Below are 18,775 nucleotides of genomic sequence, written 5' to 3' on the forward strand. Positions count from 1 at the left end.
ACGTTTTATCAGCATGTACTTTGTTGGCACTGCAGACTAACCAAGTGGCTCCTTGCCCTGGTTTCCCTTTCTCAGTCTAAGCATTACTGTACAATGAAATGCAGGAGACTAATCCAAATATAATTCAGGTACACTGCTTACAAAAGTAGATATTGGATGGATTTGCACTGATGTGTCTTTTTTGGAGTTCCGACTTCAAACCTTCATCACCGAGAGGAGTAAACACGGTTGCCTTCCTTCATAGCGGTGTGTTTATTTTAAAATTACAGGTGCACTTTATTTTTATTTCTCCTGAAGATAGGCATTGATTGTAAAGATGAAGCAAAATCTCTGGATTAATGACAACCGTTCGTGTTTCAGCGGTCCAACGCACTCTGTGACTAACGCTGAGTAAATATTTATCCAACAAAGCCTCGTACAAAGCGGAAAACCACAAACTAATAAAAGTTGGCTTTATTTAAAAATAAACAGAAAATTTACAACTTCTTAAAGAAATCCCAATGATTTAAATGGAATTATTCATTTCTTCCCTCAGACATGACTTGTTGTTTCAGTTGCTCTCAGGACCAGGAAAAAAAAATGTATTGGTTTGAAGGCTGTTTTCTGTCTTTAAGGGGGGGGGGGGGAGAAATTCCCGTGGAACACAGCTGTCTTTATTAAAGAGCACTCTGAGCCTAGGTATAGCTGCAGATGGCAGTAATTTTACCAGATTCACTTGTGTTAGATGCTGGTCTTGTGCCAACGTCCGTTCTTGTCCAGTCTGGGGTATGCAAGTTAATACGCCTGCCAGAAGAGTCCGCTGAAGGCGTCCTGCAGTGCCCTATGGCATGCGAGAGAGGAAGTGTAGCCTCCAGCGAGATCCTGAGGGGAAGTAGCTCGAACATGGTTTAGATACCTGAAAACAAAGGACAACATTGTTAACCTCAAAGCACAGAAATAAAATGTTCATTCGTTTTGGCTGGGAATACCCAGATGTTTACCGAGCATATTGTCAAGCATGGCTTATTACTATTTGTATTGAGCAAATGCATAAATATGTTTTAAATCTGAGACCTTTATAAAAAAAAAAAAAAATTAAGATCAGCTTCTTGAGAAGCATGAGATGCAAAGAAGCGATTAGGAGCCTGCTGGAAAATCGTTATGCTTTGATTCGTCACAACTTAGCGTAGCAGACTGTGGGGGGAGTTGAGTCATTAGCATTGCCCCACAAAACAAGCTGATTTTCAGCACTAAGAAACCTAAAACAGATGCAGTTCTGGCAGGAGACATGAAAAAAAGACCACCAGAACACATCAGTTGGTTTCATTCTGTACCGATGCCATCGTTGCTTGGAAAGGGGCATCCCAACAGCAATTTAGGTTATGAGGTGTTAATGCCGAAGGGGGTTATATTGCTTCACCTGTGTTTTATTTGGCCACTGGAGAGAGTCTGAAAGTGAATTTTTTTTCCTGATCTACCACGGGTGACAGACACCTTTTGCAGGATAGAATTAATTTAAAACAAATATGTGGGATGAAGAGAAATACACTGCAGCATGTGTAATGAGGTATACCACCCTACACTACATTAATGTGATGGAGTTGGAGTACTAAAAAGCTGAAGCAGAGTGTGTTTACTGCAGCAGTAATGGCATCTACTACGTTCTTTCGCTGCATACATCCAATAAAAGAGAAGAGGTTGCTGCATCTGTCCCCCGCTGGCCCTTATAACCGAGAGATCAAACACAGCCATTCGCTCGGTTCTCAGAGCTCCCTGAGCCTAGAGCTGCTGTCAGTCACCGACTCAATGCCCTGCCCCACGCTCACTGGAGCGCTGTGGAGGGGGCAAGAGCGGCCAGCTCAGGCTCTCAGCAACTCCAGGCATGTGGACGGATCCCGACTTCATTGTCGTGATCTTGCCCGAGCCTGGACCGGCTTCTGTAACTTCAGCCCGCTGTCTGCTAAAAAATAGGTCACAGGAGTGCAGAATAAACTGTGATTTACAGGAGAGGTACAGCCAAACAAGTCCTCAGACCCCTTCACACCACAACCCCACTTTACCGCATAGTCCCTCCTTTAAAGCGATGTCCTCAGTCTCCCCTCACATTACAGCGGTGATTACCCACTTGTTTATATTGGACTCCTGCTCTCTGTGCAGATCTCCAGCTGCTCCCGCCCCCTGCTCTGCTGATAGAATGACATCAGCGGCCAGGCGGGTGGGAGAATTGGTGGAGGACACACAGGCCAAGTGGCATTGCCACACAACAGCAGGTTGTTGCTCACCCCCTACTGCATGACCCGGTCATCAACAGACCACTGAGAAGTACAGCGGTCCAGGGGTTGGGGACCCTTGCACTAAAGCAGGTGTCTCAAACTGGCAAAACTACAAGTCCCATGAGGCATTGCAAGTTTGACATTTACAAGCATGACTCCCACAGGCAAAGGCAGCTGGAGGGCCGCCAGTTTGGAGACCCTTGCATTAAAGGGTTTATCTGCCAAAATCAATATTTTAGTCCTCCCCTAGATTCTTAAATATCTTGGGTAATCCAACAGGAAGGCTTCCTTGTCATAAAACTAATTCTATATATCTGCCAGTTTTGGCAGTTCTTGCCCACCTTTGTGTGTTTTAGCTTCTCTTGTTGAATTCTCCAAAATATAAGCTAAATAAACCGGACTGGTACAATAACCACAACAGGTTTGCAAATCAAGCAACTCAAGTGCAGTGGATCTTACTAATAGAGTCTCCAAGAGATAAAAGCAAGTAACAAGGAGTTGAATTTGCATCTAGCAAGCACAAGCATACTATATATCCAAAAAGTATGCGGTGACCCCATCAAATGAGTGAGTCTGGGTCCCCTGTCACACACGTTTCTAATGGAAAATAGTTGTCACCATCAGGAGAACCCACCCTAACCAATGTCATGCAGCCATTGCTGGTCTGCATGTAGATAAAAACTAACTGCAAAGAGGCTGTCGGAGATCAAAAGCACTAAGTTGCAACAAAGGATGAAAGAAAAGTGAAACCAGTATTTTATAAACAAACAAAAAAAAAGCTCAATTATCTATGATACACAGTGATTTAGCAGATTAAATGTAATTCAGTTAGGATTTACAGCTACTTTAAAAACATATAGGCAATTAGACAGCACCAATTCCATAGAATAACGTGAATAGCCTTCTAGCAGAGCCAAAGCAACGAGAAAGGAATTTCCTCAATCAAAAAGGCTGAAACCATTTTTTTTCTAGTGCAAACCACATTCAAATTATGTATTTTTATTGTTCTAAACCTCAATGTAATAGCAATTGTGTCTGAAAAGTCTATCTTCCTATAAAATACGCTTAGAGACCGCATATGCCGTGTCCTGATGTGAACTGTTTGTTCTAGACATGTATCCTTTCTGCAGACCGAAACGCTTTAAGTGCAGCTAGGTAGAAAGGCCAAAGGTGACCGGCGCTCGGCACTCAGTATCCTGGATTTAAAGGCATGTCCAACTTCATAAAAATTATTTGGGATAACTCCCTTTTATCCAATGTATCTGTCAGCACTAAGGCTCAAAACCAGACAGCTATGGGATTTCCAATACAAGAACACTTGCAGAGGGGTGTTAAACCCTGAGGACTAGTTGTAAATGTGAGCTGACTTCCATAATTCCATATACTCCTGAGGAAGAGTCCTGCCTGCAGGGGATTAAGTAATCCCGCTATTTAACTAGAAACCAAAAACTCAAGGTCCCACCTTCCTGTGATGACCAGCTTGGTGCTCTTTGGAGATTTCGCAAACTATTTACAATTTACTTCACAGTGTCCATATTATCACACATATCTCATACTCAAAGAGAATATATAGTGGCTCTCTACATGTTTTCAATGTATTATTGCATATATATATTCTATATCTATATAGAGAGAGATCGATAGCTAGATATATATTTTATCTATATACAGTATGTATATATATTATATATACACACACACACACACCGTATATACTCAAGTATAAGCCAAGTTTTTCAGCAAATTTTTTAGTGCTGAAAATGCCCCCCTCGGCTTATACTCAAGTAACCCTTTTGTGCCTAATCTCCCAGACTTTGGGGACCCAGTACTGGCCGACTGTAGGTCCCCTGGACTGCACACATATAGCCCCACTCTTCCTCTACAAGTGTGCAAAGTTTGTTGTCCGGGGAACCTACGGCCGGGAAGCACATATTGTTCAAATTTGGGCACCACTTCCATAGACTCCCATGTTAAACGGTCATTTATCCGGTAATTTTGGGGACCGGGTGCCGACCGGCTGTAGGTCCCCTGGACCCGACTGCACACATGTAGCCCCAGTTCTCTACAAGTGTGCAAAGTTTGCTGTCTGGGGGAATACTGCCGGGGAGCACCGGTTTTTCAAATTCGGGCACCCCATGTTAAACGCAAGTCTAGTCATGGGCACAGTGAGGCATGGACACAGAGAGGCATGGACACAGAGAGGCATGGACACAGAGAGGCATGGACACAGAGAGGCATGGACACAGAGAGGCATGGACACAGAGAGGCATGGGCACAGAGAGGCATGGGCACAGAGAGGCATAGACACAGAGAGGCATGGACACAGAGAGGCATGGACACAGAGAGGCATGGACACAGAGAGGCATGGACACAGAGAGGCATGGACACAGAGAGGCATGGACACAGAGAGGCATGGACACAGAGAGGCATGGACACAGAGAGGCATGGACACAGAGAGGCATGGACACAGAGAGGCATGGACACAGAGAGGCATGGACACAGAGAGGCATGGACACAGAGAGGCATGGACACAGAGAGGCATGGACACAGAGAGGCATGGACACAGAGAGGCATGGACACAGAGAGGCATGGACACAGAGAGGCATGGGCACAGTGAGGCATGGGCACAGTGAGGCATGCAGATGGACACCATAGGCTTATACTCGAGTCAATACGTTTTCCCAGTTTTTTGTGACAAAATTAGGTGCCTCGGCTTATATTCGGGTCGGCTTATACTTGAGTATATATATATATATATATATATATATATATATATATATATATATATATATATATATACACACACACACACACACACACACACACACACACACAGTACAGACCAATAGTTTGGACACACCCTTCTCATTCAAAGAGTTTTCTTTATTTTCATGACATGGGTTATGTGAACCCATTCACAAAATACAAATAATTCTGTAAATGGACATTGGAGAGGAGGAGTGGGGCTTGCAGAGAGGCTGCTGTGTGGCAGAGTACATCTCTCCTGTCACAGCACCGGGAATATAGTGTACAGTAAAACTGTAAACAGTCAATAAATAGATCCACAAGTCAGCATACATCTTGTTGGAATTAACCCACGACAAACAAGTGCTGCAATTCCTGGAGTACAACCCCCAATTACAAAAAAGCTGGGATGCCGCGTAAAACCTACAGAATGCAATGTCAATAGGAACGCCCACTCCCGCGGGATTCCCTACCCGGAAGCCGCGGTGAATTCTATGGCTAAACGCTATCTACAGGGGGGAAAAAAAAAGGTCAGTGTCAATTTATTTGCAGAACTGGGCTGGATGTAGTGTTAGAAATTTTTTATAGGGTAAACCTCCACTTTAAGGAATACATTTTTTTTTCCCAATATTTTTTTTTTTAAAACCCAGTGGTGATTAAATACCTGGTAAAAGCAGAAAGATAACACAGCCCGCACAGAGCTTGTGAATAGTCCTGCAGCAGCGCTGCAAACCTCTGGTTTGAAATAAATAAAAAAGCTGTATGAGATGACCCGATCAGATGTGACTTAAGTATGTGCTCCAATCACCAAAAAGGCATTCACCACGTGGGGGGATATAGGGTCCCCTTCGGGGGAAACACTCACCAGACGGTTTCTTTAAAAAAGCATTTCAATATATATCACCTCATATGCCGCCTTCAGATGTTAGAAACTGCATACCATTCTCATATCTTGATCACCGTTAATAGATTCACTTTCCGGGTATAATATCCGCAGATGTATAAGGGAATGAAAAAAGTATATAGTGCAGTATCGTTTTGAAAACTTTAATGTCACCCCAAAACCGATATACACCAATCCCCTCATAAAACATGCGTACCAGAATATAAATTAAGTCAGGCATATAAATAAATGTTGATGTTGCATTGCGTTTCTCACTGTTTGTGTATGGACCCCTGAAGACCGCTCTGGAGACTTTCCTGTAGCTGTCACTTCCTGGTTCCTCACTCAATGGAGCGCAAGCGTCACTTCCGGTCAGATGCTGGATAGCAGCGCTCTGACGTTTCGTCCGTTCGAAACAATACAGAGAACAAGAGTGGAGACCACCACAACCACAGACCTATTGGACCAGAGAACAAACCCAGCACCCCCAACCAAGAAACCCAGCACAAGAGGATGCAGGGCAGGAAGGAGGGTCCAGGAAAAGAAGTCGACATCAATAACAGATGGGATCTTCAATCTCAGTGAAGTAGAATTGTCACATAAAGAACTAAACATTCTGAATATGGGGCTCAAATGTGGTAAGAAAAAACCGATAAACAAATTTGATGTGTACATAGACGTACACAAATATATTAGGAAATTAAACATAAAAAAATACTTTGTGGGCCTAAATACACAGACAGCACCCATCAATAACCATCAAGGAGTGATCAATAGTGGCCTCAAAAACAAATCTTTGTTTAATCCGCCAAATAACCCCAATCACCAAATTGAAGTATTCAAAGGGTTGGTTCTGCGAGATTTAAACCAATTAAAGCCCAAAAAGAATGTGAGTGCCCAACACATAAATGATGGTATCAAATTGCTGGAAAAAAGAAAAGACATAATAGTGAGATCAGCGGACAAGGGAGGAGGAGTCGTGATATTATCCAAAGAATACTATCAAAACCAAATTGTGGAGATGCTATCCGACCAAGCCACTTATGGCTTATTGGAGCAAGATCCGACACAATCTTATAGAGAGCAATTGGAAATTTTAATACAAATCGGCTCATCTTCAGGAGTACTCTCAACGAAAGAGAAAATGTATTTATTACCAACAAGCAGTAAAATACCGACGATCTACACTCTCCCCAAGATCCACAAGGACCCGGTCAATCCACCGGCACGCCCAATTGTGAACAGCATAGACTCTATATCTTCGAGAATGGGTCAATATCTGGATACATTTTTACAGAAGAGCGTGAAGACGACCAGATCCTATTTAAAGGACACAAAAGATTTTTTAAATTGTTTGCACAACGTCACTTTAATCGAAAACCAGCAAGTGCTACTGGTCACAGCAGATGCGTCCTCACTTTATTCCATAATTCAACATGATGATGCCACCCTAGCCCTAAATTGGGCTTTAAGTCAAAGGGATGACCTTCCCCACAACCAAAAAGTTTTTATCGGCCACGCATTAAATTTCTGTTTATCACATAATTACTTTTGGTTTGGGAACAAATTTTATACTCAAAAACGCGGTGTTGCAATGGGAGCTAAGTTTGCCCCAAGCATCGCCAATTTGTTCATGGCCGAATGGGAAGACAAATCCATTTTTAAAGAAAGAAAAGCCGAATGAATTTTTTATAAACGTTTTATTGACGATCTGTTTTTTATTTGGGCAGGAACAGAAGAATCTTTAAATATGTTTTTAAATATTTTAAACAATAATAATAATAATATCAGGCTTACATCGGAATGGCATCAGGACACCATCAACTTTTTAGACGTGACTATTTATCGAAAAAATACTAAATTGGAAACCAAGGTCTATTTCAAACAAACAGACAGAAACAGTTATCTGCCAACAACCAGTGGACACCATCCAAGATGGTTAAAAAACATTCCAAAAGGGCAAATAATGCGGGTGAGACGAAATTGCTCAGAAACCAATAACTTTCTCCACCAATCGAAAATTCTCACAGAAAGATTTAAAGCCAAAGGATATAACCCACAGTTCTTGGATACAATTGTAGAAGAAGTGGGAAAGATACCTAGAAGTGAATGTCTAGAAGAGAAAAACGTTGGAAACAAGCAGGAAATCCAAGAAAAAAATCCCAATGAATGGGGTTTTATTTCCCAATTCCATAGCCAATATAAGGAGGTGGAATCCATCTTTAGCAAACACTGGCACATTCTGTCACTAGATAAGAAAATAGGACCACTAATACCACAAAAACCCCAATTTATTTATAGAAAGGCATCAACCTATGGTGACACTATAGTGAAAAAAATCTTGGACCTCCCAGAAAAACCACAGAGTTTTTGGAACAAGAAAGTTTTTTTCTCATGCAGAAAATGCAAACCCTGTAAAGAGGTCAGAAAAATACAGAGAAATCTTGACCACTTTATATCACCATCAAATAAGCAAGAATTCGAAATAAAGCAATTCATCACTTGTAACAGCACCCATGTCGTATATGCATTAAGGTGCCCATGTGGCTTACTGTACATCGGCCGGACAAAAAGAAAATTAAAAATCAGAATAGGGGAACACATAAAGAACATCTCTATAGGATATACGGATCACAATGTGTCCCTCCACTTCAAAATGAAACACAATCAAGATCCTTCGGGCCTAGAGTTCTGGGGCATTGAACAAATGGAAGCACACTGGAGGGGTTCCCATAGAGTACGAGAACTGTCTAAAAGAGAGACTCATTGGATCTTCTTAACTGACGTTTTAGTGCCAAAAGGACTCAATGTGGAACTCGATATCAACTGTTTCATCAGTGATACTTAGTAATGACCATTAAACTAAGGCCCTAAAAGACATATCAAAGAGAAAAAAATGGCAAAAAAAATGAGGAAAAAAATGGGTAAATAAATGGACAATATCACAACATTGAAATTGATCAAGGGGGAAAGTACACCCGTGCATTATAGCATTATGTGAGGTATCAAGTTGCTGGTTGATCCTCAACATATTAAACATTAGCGTTCCTTCCCCGTAAACATATAAGGTCAGACTGTGCACGTAGGTTATAACACCATGAATATGTCAATAAGTTGTCCTACATGATCCTCTTAAGCATTATGGCCCGCTTCTTATAGTACACATGAATGTCTTTTGCATTTTATTATTCTCTTCTATCCTCTTATATGATTATATAAGTATATATTTTTATATTTTATGGATTTTAATAATTTTACATATTGGAAATATTTTTAATATATTTATATGGATATATTTAATGTTGAATTGAGTTTAAATTTTAAATATGAATGTAGTTTTATGGTTTCCACATGTATTTATAAGTGTATGGATTTGAGGTGGTGTATGTATACAAATACGGTGCATTTAATTACAGATACATAGTGCCCCAGAAACGCTCACATTAATTTTAATTCCAATCAAATATTCAATCAAATATTCAACCAAATATTCTCTGTTTTTTCTACTAAAAGCGATATTGGTTCTAGTCTCATTACAATAGAACCAATATTTATGAATTTGTAATGCAGTCACTAATTTATATTCCCACTATAATGTATTCATGCACAATGTGCCATTACACGCAATAATAAATTGTGCCCGGGTTATATTTTAATAGCATTAACATCTACCAGTGTATATGGCACTCGGTAAACAAACATAATTGTATCCTTCATATTTACAGAGCCCAAACATAAAGTAGTAGTGTATACACGTCCGCGCGCTGACCTAGACTCATCTGACTGCTCTATGATGGCAACAGTGAGTGTCAGTGGGAGCGGAGTACAAAACGAAATGAAACCCAGCTATTTCCTTTCCTCCAAGGGGCGTGGCCTAAGGCGGCGCTCGGAGGGAAGATCGAATGATCTACAGGTGGAGCGTCATCCCCATCGGTAGTATCGTCATAAGTGGGCGGGCAGCGCTACGCATTATAACTCCGGCGGATGCAGAGGAATAGCAGGCTCTTAGAAAAAGTCCGAACGGACGAAACGTCAGAGCGCTGCTATCCAGCATCCGACCGGAAGTGACGCTTGCGCTCCATTGAGTGAGGAACCAGGAAGTGACAGCTACAGGAAAGTCTCCAGAGCGGTCTTCAGGGGTCCATACACAAACAGTGAGAAACGCAATGCAACATCAACATTTATTTATATGCCTGACTTAATTTATATTCTGGTACGCATGTTTTATGAGGGGATTGGTGTATATCGGTTTTGGGGTGACATTAAAGTTTTCAAAACGATACTGCACTATATACTTTTTTCATTCCCTTATACATCTGCGGATATCATACCCGGAAAGTGAATCTATTAACGGTGATCAAGATATGAGAATGGTATGCAGTTTCTAACATCTGAAGGCGGCATATGAGGCGATATATATTGAAATGCTTTTTTAAAGAAACCGTCTGGTGAGTGTTTCCCCCGAAGGGGACCCTATATCCCCCCACGTGGTGAATGCCTTTTTGGTGATTGGAGCACATACTTAAGTCACATCTGATCGGGTCATCTCATACAGCTTTTTTATTTATTTATTTATTTCAAACCAGAGGTTTGCAGCGCTGCTGCAGGACTATTCACAAGCTCTGTGCGGGCTGTGTTATCGTTCTGCTTTTACCAAGTGACATTGTATTTTTAAGCAGCTGCTTTTATCATTTTTTATTGTGTTTTATCTGGACAGATTCTGAATTGCTTGGACTTTGTTGTGTTTTTTTCCTAAAGCGCAGGGTTGTACTACCAATAGAGGGCCAGTTATTAGTACTTTTTATGGTGATTAAATACCACCAAAAGAAAGTCTAAAAAAAATGATACAAAATTCCATTTGGGTACAGTGTTGCATGATCGCGCAATTGTCATTTAAAGTGTGACAGTGCTGAAAACTGTCCGTGGCAGGAAGGAAAGTGCCCAGTATTGAAGCAGTTAAATGATACGTTCACCTTTTGTGCATTTATTACTTTTTCCTGCAGAAGCCTGTAAAGCACTGCACCCATGATCAGGGGATGCAATGTCAGGTTTCTGCAGACAAGCCCTCCAGCTTTTCATCCAGTACCTGCACACGTTTTGTCTGTTTGAAAGCTGCAGGGCTTGTGAATAGACGACGAGATCGCTCATCAGCGCCCTTGTAGTTCATTCAGAACTACAGGCCATCAGCTGCAGTGGCTGACCTTAGTTGCAATTCATTCATTCACAGGCCGTGCGGTTTTTAAAATGTGACAGAGGGTGCGGGGAGCAGGGCAGAGAAACGATTATAGGGCCCAGTTGCTCTATGATCCACAATTCTCGATTTAACCCAAGGAGCATTATTCCAGCCACTGCTTTTATAATACCCTGAATTCATAGAGCAATAGTTGGGGTTCTTTGCAAGTCAGAGCACCCAATGGATATACAAAGTCCTGTGCATAAGCGCTTTGCCTACCAATCCCTTGCATGTTGTTCTTGGGAAGTGCAAGCATCAGTACACCATGCTCTGTAAATTTGGAAAAGCAAGCACTTTCCACCCTGCACTGAATAAAACAAACAGATAACATACTGCTTAGCATTTTCTGATTATTCAGGAAACGACAGATAAGCAAATGAACATATATGTTACCCATATAACTGTATATTTTAAAGACCCTTCTGTGTTATGTATATTATTCTAATGGATGATGAAAAACAGGTGCTTCTTCAGGAAGCTTCCTTCTTTGTTACTTCTACAATCATACTGGGATAAATTAGGATCAGATTAGGATCATATGCACCATTAAGTGGTTTATACAATGGTCCTACTGCTGCTTACATTCCATTCCTACCATCATATTGAAAAAATATGGATTTACCGAAAACCATATTCCAGAGTTCAGCCGTGGAACATCGCCCCTGGAAACAACTGGCACGAGGATGAAAGAGGAGGAGAAGGGCTCCCGTACTTTAATACCTTCCAGAACCCAGGTTATTTTTACAAGGGGATAATTAGTTGTAAGCTGGAGCAGATATGCAACATTCCACACCCATCCTCTGGAGTTTTCCACATAGAGCTGTTCTATAGAAGTAGAATGTCATTTAATACAGAACAACTTTTGTTTTTCCAGACAAGAATGAACATACCCTCAACGGATGTGCTACACTCGAAATCTCCTTCCTCTTATAAGTCTACCCAAGTACCTCCCTCCATCTGCCCATCAGCTTAGAAAGGCACTCCTGCAAGGCTGATATCCGCTTTCAGCAGATGCATGGTTATGTAGAATAAAGATTTCAGGCAGTTACACTAGCTGAACTCAACATGGTTTCAAGGCTTTCTAAAGAAATAAATAAGTGAAGTACATGGTGCCCTGCCCACCTGAAGATGTTGTAAAGCCACTTGAAGCCTTTTCTGGCACTTTTTGTTTACAAGTTTAAATCAGTATTTTTTTTGCTAGAAAATTGCTATTAACCCCCAAACATTGAAAAACATTTTTTTTAGCAGAGACCCTAGGAAATAAAATGGCGATTGTTGCAATTTTTTTTATGTCAAACGGTAGTTGCCAAGCGTTTTTCAAAACGCAATTTTTGGCAAAAAAAATACACTTTAATTAAAAAATACTCCAATTTGTTTTTAAAATATGAAATATGATGTTAGGTCGAGTAAATAAATACCCAACATGTCACGCTTTAAACTGTGCATGCTGATGTAATGGCGACAAATTTCAATAGTTTAAAATCTCCATAAGTGATGCTTTAATTTTTTTTTTTTACAGATTACCTGTTTAGAGTTACAGAGGAGGTCTAGCGCTATCATTCATGGCGATACCTCACACATGTGGGGCAAACACCATTTACATGTGTGTTTGTGACTTACGTATGCGTTCGCTTCTGCACACAAGCACAAAGGGATGGGGCGCTTTAAATGTATTTAAAGCGGATGTTCCACCCCAAAAATATATTAAAAGCCAGCAGCTACAAATACTGCAGCTGCTGACTTTTAATATAAGGACACTTACCTGTCCTGGAGTCCAGCGCGGTCCGCAGCAGAGCACGAGCGATCGCTCGTCACCCTGCTGCTCCCCCCTCCATCCACGCTGAGGGAACCAGGAAGTGAAGCGCTGCGGCTTCACTGCCCGGTTCCCTACGGCGCATGCGCGAGTCGCGCCGCGCCCACCGATTGGCTCCCGCTGTGTGCTGGGAGCCGAGTGTTCCCAGCACACAACGGGGGGGGCGACGGGATGTGACGCAAAGCCCGTCTTTTGCCCGTGAATGCCGGGCCGGAAGTGGGTGCAAATACCTGTCTTTAGACAGGTATCTGCACCCCCCTCCCCCCTGAAAGGTGTCAAATGTGACACCGGAGGGGGGGAGGGTTCCGATCAGCGGGACTCCACTTTAGGGTGGAGAACCGCTTTAATTTTTTTCCCCAACTGTCCCCAACTATCACTTTTATTCTTTTATTCCATTACAAGGAATGTAAACATCCCTTGTAATAGAAATGGGGATGACAGGTCCTCTTTATGGAGAGATCTGTTGTAAAAAAAAACTCAGATCTCACATTTACACTTGAAAGCAAAAAAAAATAAAGTAATTTTGCCTTTACCTTTAAAAGTAAACGGTCAAAACTAAAAATTAGTTTACTTCCGCCCAAGACCGGAAGTAACGTCATGATGTCACTATGGTTCTCCAAGCCTACAGTGGCAATCAGAGACAATCTGGTCTCTGGTAGCCTTTGTGAACAGTCGGCCGCACCGTTGGATCGTTTCTCCGTGGGATGGTTAAAGTGGAAGCAAAACCTAACTAAGTCGAAACCTACTCTCAGCCACATTCTAACCTATCTAGCCATGTGAAGAAAAAAAATTGCTATACTTACCTGTCCTGTGGGCGCTCCGGTCCCACTCTGAGCATCAGTGTGTGGGAGTGTGCAGGAGAGGCAGCCAACAACAGAAGCCCCATATTAACTAACTATGGGTGCTGTCACTTTCCCCGTCTTCTGCCGGCGATTCTGTGCACGATAAGAACGATCATATCGGCAGTTCCGCCGATTGATCGTTCTTATAGGCAGTGGGAGGGGACATCCCCCCTCCCGCCACCATCTGGTGCTTCTCCGGGCCCTCCCGTCCCATCGGGGGCCCGGAGAACGAATCGGCCGGCTCACGACGATAGAGATTTCCGGTGACCAGATGGTCACCAGTCATCTCTATGACTGTCGGAGGCCCGGGCGCGTCGTTGTGTAAACAAAGCCGCAATCGCAGCTGTCAGCATGAGATCGGTGAATTTTTTTTCACGATCTCATGCTTTCAAGCCTGGAGGAGAGATGTGGGGTCTTATTGACCCCACATCTCTCCAAAAAGAGGACCCTGTCACAGTGATTCCTATTACAAGGGATGTTTACATTCCTTGTAATAGGAATAAAAGTAAAGTGATCAAAAAAAATTTTTTTTTTAAAAGTGTTCATTTTTTTTAAATCAAGTAAAATAAATATATATATATTTTTTAAACGCCCCCGTCCCTGGTAGCTCGTGCTCAGAGGTGAACACGCATGTAAACGCCATTCAAACCCCACATGTGAGGTATCGCCGCGTGCGTTAGAGCGTGTGCAACAATTAGAGCTCCTTTTTAAGTACTGAAGTTTGGCGCCATTCCATGAGTGTGTGCAATTTTAAAGCGTGACATGTTAGGTATCTATTTAAAAAGTTGCAATGACCGCAATTTTATTCCCAATGGTGTCTGCGAAAAAAAAAATATAATGTTTGGGGGTTCTGAATAATTTTATAGCAAAAAAATTATGATTTTTACATAAAGGAGAGAAGTGCCAGAATAGGCCCGGTGGGGAAGTGGTTAAGCTTAGAATGTGGCTGAAAGTAGGTTTAGCGTTAGTTTTGCCACTTTAAGGCCTCCGTCAGTATTTTTCTGCTGTATAAGACCCTTTTGGGTCTCTTTAGGGATAGTCCTCTTGACATCTTGTCCAAGAAACAAATCAAGAAGTAATAGAAATCTCCAAATAGGGAAATATCCCTAAATGCATCACTTTCTGTACTAAACCCCATACACAATGATGGTGAATCTATCCAGCAGGGACACAGATAGCAATAAAAACTTTGCAGAGCTTCTAACCTTTCCACATTTTATCGCACTATCACAGGACAGTCTGAGAAGAAGGCGCGGCTTTCAAATCATGGACGCTCGCAGCAGACTGAGACTGTGCTGCAAAACGTGAGTGATGGCACAGTGGGGGGGAAGTGATGGCACAGTGGGGGCAAGTGATGGCACTGTGGGGGCATGTGATGGCACTGTGGGGGCAAGTGATGACACAGTGGGGGCAAGTGATGACACAGTGGGGGCAAGTGATGACACAGTGGGGGCAAGTGATGACACAGTGGGGGCAAGTGATGACACAGTGGGGGCAAGTGATGACACAGTGGGGGCAAGTGATGACACAGTGGGGGCAAGTGATGACACAGTGGGGGCAAGTGATGACACAGTGGGGGCAAGTGATGACACAGTGGGGGCAAGTGATGGCACAGTGGGGGCAAGTGATGGAACTGTGGGGGCAAGTGATGGAACTGTGGGGGCAAGTGATGGCACTGTGGGGGCAAGTGATGGCACTGTGGGGGCAAGTGATGGAACTGTGGGGGCAAGTGATGGAACTGTGGGGGCAAGTGATGGAACTGTGGGGGCAAGTGATGGCACTGTGGGGGAAAGTGATGGCACTGTGGGGGAAAGTGATGGCACTGTGGGGGCAAGTGATGGCACTGTGGGGGCAAGTGATGGCACTGTGGGGGCAAGTGATGGCACTGTGGGGGCAAGTGATGGCACTGTGGGGGCAAGTGATGTGATTTGAAAAAAGCCTGTTTCTGTCAGCGGTTTTTCTGGCTACCCCTCAGCTTCCAGAAAGACTAGAAGGAAGGGGGTAGTCTTATATGGCGAGTATATCCCAAAACCAAAATTTTTCCTGGAAAATTAGGGGGTCGTCTTATACGCCGGCAAATACAATATGTTTACTATTATGTATACATTCGAAATTGCATGCTCTGCTATGCGTTTTAGACAAATAAACGCATACATTTTACATTGTCTTATCTTTGAGTTCTCTCATGCATACCTCATTCAAAGTCCCAACCCCCTCTTCTTTTCTACATGTAACAGGGATGGAGATATATGTTCACGTTTCTCATTTAAAGTCCCAAAACTTCCTTTTTTTTATTCTTTTTTGCCCCCTCCACAGATGTCGCTTCACCATGATCTGATGGCCATGGCCTCTGGAAACTGTTTACCATCCAGTGGTGCAAGGCTCACTTTCCTCACTGCGCCTGTGCAAATCTATTGACTGTGCTCCAAGGCCAGAGACAATGGGAGATGGTAGGAAATACAGACCCCACAGAAGTTCATGGGCTGTAATCGGTAGGCGTGGTCATCGGAACGCAAAAAGTATACATCTGTGGAGGGGGAGGCTGGGTTTGGTTAGGTCAGGGCAAAGAGGCAAAAACAATAGGTGCACTTTTGTCTCTAAGATTATAGTAGGGCACTGCATCTTAAAGCGGGAGTTCCGCGGGAAAACGTTTTTTTTTTAAAAGACGTTTTTGTAACGCTGATGGTACAACGAAAATTGTACTCACCAGTCTCCTAGTCGCAGCCGCTACCAGGACGATTTCCCCCAAAAGTAGATTTTATAAAAATTGATGATGGACATTGCCATCTTAACTGCTGGCACTCTGAAGCCCTCCTGTATTATCTTCCGGGATGCAGTGTCTCCTGAGAATCCCAGGAGACGCGCTGTGTTTGAAATCCCGTGATATCTCGCAGGTCACGTGACTAGTCACAGCGGGGAGTGTCCTTTTCAGGACGCTGCTGGCCGATGTCCTAGCAACTATGCAGTGTGACGGCAAGCCGCGCCATCAACACTGCATAGTTGCTAGGACAACGGCCGGCAGCGTCCTGAAAAGGACACTCCCCGCTGTGACTAGCCAGACTAGACACGTGACCCGCGAGATATTGCGGTATTTCAAACACAGCGCGTCTCCTGGGATTCTCAGGACTCACTCCCAGGAGACATAGCGCTGATCGGGGATTTTTCAAAACCACGCCCACTCCCGCAGGGAAAAGTGAGTGACAGCTCACAAAAGGCCCTCATTCCAAGGTAAGGAGGCCGATTAAAAAAAAATAAACAACGGATAGATACAGTACTATGGCTGCTGGGTTTAAACAGCAAAACTTGACAATTAGGGTAACCTCCGCTTTAAGACACAGTCATCTACTGACCCATTGACTTGCTTCCTGTACAGTGCACAGGACATGCAGGTGGACTGGTAAGGGGTTAAAGGAATGCAACCTGTGAAGTAAAAATCACAGGTTTGAATTGCTAGATTAGTGAATCTTAGGTGAACTAAAGACATTTCCAATTTTTTTTTATATCAAAATGAAAAAGCACAATCTGTACATTATCAAACTGTATATTTATAAGATAAGGTAATTTGATTAGATTGTAAGCTCTAATGAGCAGGGCCCCCCCCCGATTCCTCTTGTACCAAATTGTAATTTAACTGTAATGTCTGCCTTTATTTTGTTAAGCGCTGCGCAAACTGTTGGCGATATATAAAACCTGTATAATAATATAATAATCATTTATAATTGATTAATAAAAGTTATTTGTTAAGTAAATATACAGTATAACTAATTGCTGGTTAAAGAATTCTGCACACTCCACATCAAATAATCTGAACCCCCAAATCAAAAACGTAATATACTGCAGATTACTAGTTCTTGGTGTTGTGGCTGCATACATTTTTTTTTCCCCAAGCTTCTACAGCTTTATTTTACCTGGTAAACCTGAAAATAACTTCCTGCCTCATGATGGCAACATCACACCTCCACTGTGTCTATAGAGGGAGACATGCTTGCCATACGCTGCTCTCTTGATATGGACTACAGACGTGTCTGTATCGCATTATCTCCATTGAGTGGTGGGCAGGGCAACTGGTAGTTTACAGAAGCTGGCTAGCAAGAAATATATTCTTTGGTGTAGCTCAAGGGAAGTTACAAGGAGAATGCATTTCTGTCCAGATCAATTGGTATTTTCTCTATTTGCGGAAAACGTGTTTCGCTTGGAAATAAATAATGCAGCCACCACATCCAAGGACTATAAGCTGCATTTTTGTTCTTGGGTTTAGTTATCCTTTAAGAGTTGAATGGCTCTGAATCCAGTTGTAGAGTTCAGTTGCTCATATGGCCAGGCTGAATTCATTTGTTGCAGCAAAGGTTTGCTCTCATTGCTCGAGGCATGTGGCTGGCTGTATTCTGGTGTCTCAGACATGTTCAAAGTGAAGTGAGTTTTTCCAAACGAGACAGCAGAACACTATAAAAGGTTTGCGTTTTCAGCAAATGTCGACATTGTGTAAACATTTCTTTCCTTACTTGAGTGGCAGAGCCCAGAAGTCATCCAGGTTCACCTCCATATTTATAGCCTGGGTTATTCAAAATGCTCATGGAAAAGGGCAAAATGTTTCTATTATTGTTCAAATAGTAAGGGTAAATTATATTCAGCTTTGTGCTACACTGAGTTTTTAGGTGTAGGTCACAGAACCATCCCTATAGCTCAAAGGCCCCCTTGAAAAAAATAGCGGGACCCACTGTCCCACTACTGCTACCAGTCTGCAGTCTCTGGCCATCTCCTGTACTGTGTCTGCTAGAGGTGCACCAAATGGAAATTCTGCCAATACTATTAGCAATGTGTTTAAGTTCAAGTAAGAGACTGCAGACATGATACAAGAGATGGTCAGAGTGCAGAATGCATTTTTCTTGAGCTTTTCTTGCACCAAAAGTGCCAATATTGGCCCCACAATAAATGCATATTAATTAAAAATTGAATATAATACAATTATATAAAAATATATATATTTACTTTAAAAACTGTCATTTT

At 42.5% G+C, this 18,775-nt stretch overlaps 1 protein-coding gene across 1 annotated transcript in view; it reads right to left on the minus strand.

The window, feature by feature from the left end:
• Positions 1-435: 435 nt before the first annotated feature.
• The window catches only part of MNAT1 (MNAT1 component of CDK activating kinase), a 180,326-nt gene continuing 161,986 nt past the window's right edge, over positions 436-18,775 (minus strand). Inside the window, exon 8 of the mRNA XM_040333167.1 lies at positions 436-895. Coding sequence (XP_040189101.1) covers positions 775-895 — 121 coding nt within the window. The 3' untranslated portion in view covers positions 436-774. The remainder of the gene's footprint in view (positions 896-18,775) is intronic.

Source organism: Rana temporaria, chromosome 13 (assembly GCF_905171775.1).
Source record: "Rana temporaria chromosome 13, aRanTem1.1, whole genome shotgun sequence".
Classification (NCBI taxonomy): domain Eukaryota; kingdom Metazoa; phylum Chordata; class Amphibia; order Anura; family Ranidae; genus Rana; species Rana temporaria.